This window comes from Bison bison, unplaced genomic scaffold, assembly GCF_000754665.1.
Source record: "Bison bison bison isolate TAMUID 2011002044 unplaced genomic scaffold, Bison_UMD1.0 scf7180017864371, whole genome shotgun sequence".
In the NCBI taxonomy this organism is placed as follows: Eukaryota; Metazoa; Chordata; class Mammalia; order Artiodactyla; family Bovidae; genus Bison; species Bison bison.
The window spans coordinates 7,099,541-7,105,075 of NW_011494943.1; the positions used below are offsets into that span (position 1 = coordinate 7,099,541).

The 5,535-nt window shown below is 40.7% G+C and overlaps 1 protein-coding gene across 2 annotated transcripts in view; it reads left to right on the plus strand.

The window, feature by feature from the left end:
* Positions 1-5,535, plus strand: part of NUP85 (nucleoporin 85kDa) — a 28,295-nt gene that overhangs the window by 8,756 nt on the left and 14,004 nt on the right. Inside the window, exons 3-4 of one of the 2 annotated variants that reach the window (XM_010856156.1) lie at positions 1,853-2,015; positions 4,923-4,993. In XM_010856156.1, coding sequence (XP_010854458.1) covers positions 1,853-2,015; positions 4,923-4,993 — 234 coding nt within the window. The other variant, XM_010856157.1, reaches the window with a different exon arrangement.

Genomic DNA, 5,535 nt, shown 5'->3' on the forward strand with positions numbered 1-5,535 from the left:
TATAAAGTTATTGATATTTCTCCCAACAATCTTGATTCCAGCCTGTGTTTCTTCCAGCGTTTCTCATGATGTACTCTGCATAGAAGTTAAACAAGCAGGGTGACAATATACAGCCTTGATGTACTCCTTTTCCTATTTGGAACCAGTTTGTTATTCCATGTCCAGTTCTAACTCTTGCTTCCTGACCTGCATACAAATTTCTCAAGAGGTAGATCAGGTGGTCTGGTATTCCCATCTCTTTCAGAATGTTCCACAGTTTATTGTGATCCACACAGTCAAAGGCTTTGGCATAGTCAATAAAGCAGAAATGGATGTTTTTTAGGAACTCTCTTGCTTTTTCCATGATCCAGTGGATGTTGGCAATTTGATCTCTGGTTCCTCTGCCTTTTCTAAAACCAGCTTGAACATCAGGAAGTTCATCGTTCATGTATTGCTGAAGCCTGGCTTGGAGAATTTTGAGCATTACTTTACTAGCGTGTGAGATGAGTGCAATTGTGTGGTAGTTTAGCATTCTTTGGCATTATCTTTCTTTGGGATTGGAATGAAAACTGACCTTTTCCAGTCCTGTGGCCACTGCTGAGTTTTCCAAATTTGCTGGCATATTGAGTGCAGCACTTGCATAGCATCATCTTTCAGGATTTGAAAGAGCTCAACTGGAATTCCATCACCTCCACTAGCTTTGTTTGTAGTGATGCTTTCTAAGGCCCACTTGACTTCACATTCTAGGATGTTTGGCTTTAGATGAGTGATCATATCATCTCAGCCATAAAAAGGAACGCATTTGAGTCAGTTCTAATGAGGTGGATGAACCTAGAACCTATTATACAGAGTGAAGTGAGAGAGAAAGATAAATACCATATTTTAACATGTATATACGAAGAATTTATTTGCAGGGCAACAGTGGAGAAACAGACATAGAGAATAGACTTAATGGCCATGGGGAGAGGGGAGGGGAGGGTGAGATGTATGGAAAGAGTAACATGGAAACTTACATTACCATATGTAAAATAGAGAGCCAACAGGAATTTGCTTTATGGCTGAGAAACTCAAACTGGGGCTCTGTATCAACCTAGAGGGGTGGGACGGAGAGGGAGATGGGAGCGGGGTTCAAAAGGGAGGGGACATATGTATACCTATGGCTGATTAATGTTGAGGCTTGACAGAAAACAGTAAAATTCTGTAAAGCAATTATATTTCAATAAAGAATTAAAAAAACATAAAAAAAAATTCACATATGGGGGCTTCCCAGGTGGCTGAGTGATAAAGAGTCCACCCGCCAATTCAGGAGACATGGGTTCGATCCCTGGTCCAGGAAGATCCCATATGCCATGGAGCAACTAATCCAGTGTGCCACAACTCGAACCTGTGCTCTAGAGCCCAGGAACTGCAACTGCTAAGCCAGTGAGCCACAACTACTGAAATGCATGCCCTAGAGCCCGTGCTCCACAATAGGAGAAGCCACGCAAAGAGAAGCCCGGGCACCGCAACTAGAGAGTAGGCCCCGCTCCCTGCAACTAGAGAAAAGTCCAAGCAGCAACGAAGACCCAGCACAGCCAAAATAAATAAAAACTTAAAAATTCATATATGAGGAATTTCTCCTGCTATCCAGTGATTAGGACTCTGCTCCCACTGCAGGGGTATGGTTTCAAGCCCTGGTTGGGAAACTAAGATCCTACATGCTGCATGGCCAAAAAAAGTAAAAATAAAAATTCATGTGTGGATAAATAATATATCATGAAATCAGTAGCAAAGAAGCTGAAGCTTTTGTAATTAGCTACTCAATTAAAATTTTTAGAGTGCTTTGATGACGATGATGGTGATAGATGTTAATTTTTTTTTTTTCCTGTTTCAGAAAAATCAGAGATGGTGGCAAGTTGCCCGTTTATCCATATCATCCGAAAGGATATAGATGTTTACTCCAAAATCCTGAGAAAACTCTTCAATGAATCCCATGGAATCTTCGTGGGCCTCCAAAGAATTGAAGAAGAGTTGACTGGAAAATCCAGAAAAGCTCAGTAAGTTGGCTGCTGATAGGTGCTGCCTCCCACAACTAAATTTTGAAAAACCAAGTGAAATGCATCCTTTTCCTTTTGCACAATGGATGGACCTCCTAGAGAAATATGGGACTCTGTGTTTGATTTTCTGGCCTCTGCTGGGCAGTATAAGTCCTTATGGTCACGGATGGAGAAGTCCTACAGAGAATGTTTGAATGGCTGCCAATTGACTTGCTGGCTGCTTGATGAGCTTTCTTTGTTTCTATTCCTACTTCATTTACCCTCCAAAGAATAAAATTTAGGCCAGATAAGCACCTGAGAATCATTGAATGAGGTCCCCCTGTTGAGAGTTTTGTTTTGTCTTTAAAGAATTATTTTCAAGGCATTTTTTTGGGAAGAGACCAGAAAACTTGCATTGTTCATAGACTAGAATTGGTCGAAGTATGGTTTGTGAGGCCTCACCTCATATCTCCAAAATTTCTAGGGGTGGATCCTAAAGTCTCTAGGTGAGGCTTAAGTACAAGTGGAGTTTGAGAGCCCCTGTGTTAGGTTTTTCTTAGTGTCCATTCATATGTCTAGGGAATAGATAACGTTGATATTTGTGTTGGAAAAACAAAACGTTTTTCCTGTGTTTCACTCATAACCCTTCTGACATCAAATGTATGGGAGTTTTCATGCACCAACCAGTTCTCTGACCCCAGCCGGGTGTCCTACAAGTCACCTGTATTCTGACACCGCCTACCTGGAGATAGCAACAGATTCCGTCAATTAGGGGCTCTATCGCGCAAAACTGCCTCCCATTCAGATGCCAGTCATAAATAGTGGGTCCCCAGGTTACGTACAGCTGCTCTTCAGCTTAGCTATAAATCAGAGGTTCCCATGGTAACCTCAGGTTTGATAAATTTGCTGGAGGAGCTCACAGAACTCAAGGAAACAAGTTTAGCAGTTCATTAAAGGATATGAGAAAGGACCCAGATGGACAGCCAAGTGAAGATGAACGTGGGGCCTGGTCTGGAAGAGTCCCAAGTGCAGGAACCCCGTCCCTGTGGAGCTGGGGTGTGTCACCATCCTGGTACACGGATGTGTTCACCCACCTGGAAGCTCTCCAAACCCCTTGCCTTTGAGATTTTATGGAATCGTCCTCATGTAGGCATGATCAATTATTATCTCCATTTATGGCCCTTTCCCCTCTCCAGGGAAGTCAGGGACAGGGCTGATAATTTCAATTTCTAATATGGCTTGGGCTTTCTGGTGATCAGTCCTCATCCAGGAGCTACCTAGAGTTGAAACAAAAGATGCTGCTGGTGCTCTTGTCATCTAGGAATTTACAAAGTCTTTAGGAACTGTGAGTCAGGGATTAGGGATGAAGATTAGTGTTTTATTTCTTCTTATAAACCACAGTGTCACAGTATTTTACTTCCTTGATAAGCATTTCATAGATGAATCACCCCAGAGGATACCCTGGTCAGCATGTGTGTGTGCCTGTGTGTTTATGAAAGATCACTGCTGACAAGAGGCTCTGGTACAGGGTAGTGGTAACTCAGAGGAATCTATATTGACATAGCGTGTCAGAAGTCCTGTAGTTCCCTGAAGGCAGGGACCCTGGCTTGCTTATGTGGGCCTTCTGTTCCCAGATACCCTCATCCATCTATATAGTAGGTGCCTTTAAGTATTTGCTGAATTAAATAAATTAGTGATCTTGTGAATGTCCTTCTAATGGTGGGATGGTAGCTCTTGTTTTGTGCGTGGGGGTCAGCATATCATCTTGTTTTTGGGCCAGGTGAGTTACGTATTCGGGACTGAGTCTTGACTGAAAAATTAAGTGAGAGTGTGTGCAAGTTGCTTCAACTGCTGCTGGCCCCATTGTGCCTTCTGTTCATCTTTAAAGGGAGCTAGAAAATAAAAGTAAATGGAGCCAGTAGGCAGCATTTAGGTCTCTTCATTTAGAACTAATGCTTCTTTCTAAGGATCTATATCTTGGTAACTAATAGCCAGTTCCTTTTTTGTTTGTTTTGTTCTGCTCTTTGCTTTTTTAAGAACTCTGTTTTGAGATAATTTTAAACATACAGAAAAAGTTCAAAAATAATAGACTTCTGTACATCCGTCATCCAGCTTCTCTGATGTTAGTATCTTGTATAACCACATTACTGGTATTTAAACCGGGAAACTTAAATGTTGATGCAGTATGATTAACCTGAAGGCCTTATTTCAGTTCCACCATTTTTTCCACTAATGTCCTTTTTTTTCTTCTGCAACCAAATGAGGTTGCATTTAGTTTTTTTCTCCCTAATCTGATTCATGGCCTTATGACTTTTGAAAAAAGTAATTGATAATTGACCAATTATCTTGGAAACCGTCCCTCAGAACTGTCCTGGGTTTTCTCATGACTGAGCAGAGATTATGCATTTTTAGCAAGAATACCACAGAAGTGGTGTGATATGTCCTTCCTCACACATCATCACATCATGAGGTTCATGACGCTGATGTTTTATTATGTTTATATTGACCTTGATCACTTGGTTAATGTGGTTTCTACTGGGTTTCTGTACTATAAAGTTATCATCTTTCCCTTTTGTAACTAGTAAGTATTTGAGGGAAAAACTCTGAGACTATGAAAATCCCATTTCTCCTCAAATTTCAACCACTAATTTTAGGATCCATTAGTGGGTCTCATTTGAGACAGTTAATATCCTTGTGGACTCATGGATATTTCTTTTAGTCCCTAGGTTATATGGTATTTTGTTTATTTTGTGGCTCAAGTTGTTTTAGCTTTGGCCATGAGGAACTCCTTCAAGTTGCCTCCTGTCTGTCAGCAAGCTTATCTTTTTTTTTTTTTTTTGATAGTTTCTATCATCACAAGATGTTCCTTATTTTTTGTCACCACAAACTGTTCCAGGTTCATCTTGTATGCCATTTCATCTTTTGTAGATTAGTTCGAGTGAGTAAAAACTACCGATCAGTCATAAGAGCATGCATGGAGGAAATGCACCAATTTGCAGGTAAGTATTGTGTGTGTGTGTGTGTGTGTGTGAGTAATTGAAGTATTTATCTGGCTATAAGTACTACAAGGTAAAATCTGATTGACATTCTAGTTTAAAACTTAGTTTCCTATCTTACATAATCTGTAATTTTCTGGCAGTTGTCTTGAGTACATTTTAGAACAAATTAGAACATATTATGTTAGCAGGTATGAGGCTAAAGGGCCAAATTAAAGACCTTTGACAATTACATTCCAGTTCTTTGATCTTGGTGATTGAAAGTTATCATAACCCTGAGAGCCATATGACTCGTAGGTGCTGGATAGAATCTCGTATAGCATGGTGGTCTCTACGTTTGCCACATTGTAGTTGAAAGAGCCACTTGTCATTTCTGGGCCATGGTTTGAGATCATTGATGTACAACAGAGATATGAAGCATGTTTCAAAAAAATCTGCAGTGAAACGGGTGGTCATCAGAAGGCACAAGCCGTAGTGCCTGTCTGTGAAGCTCTAACAGTAAGACTCGAGTTACATTGCTCACTTGAAATGCTTTGTGTTTTGTC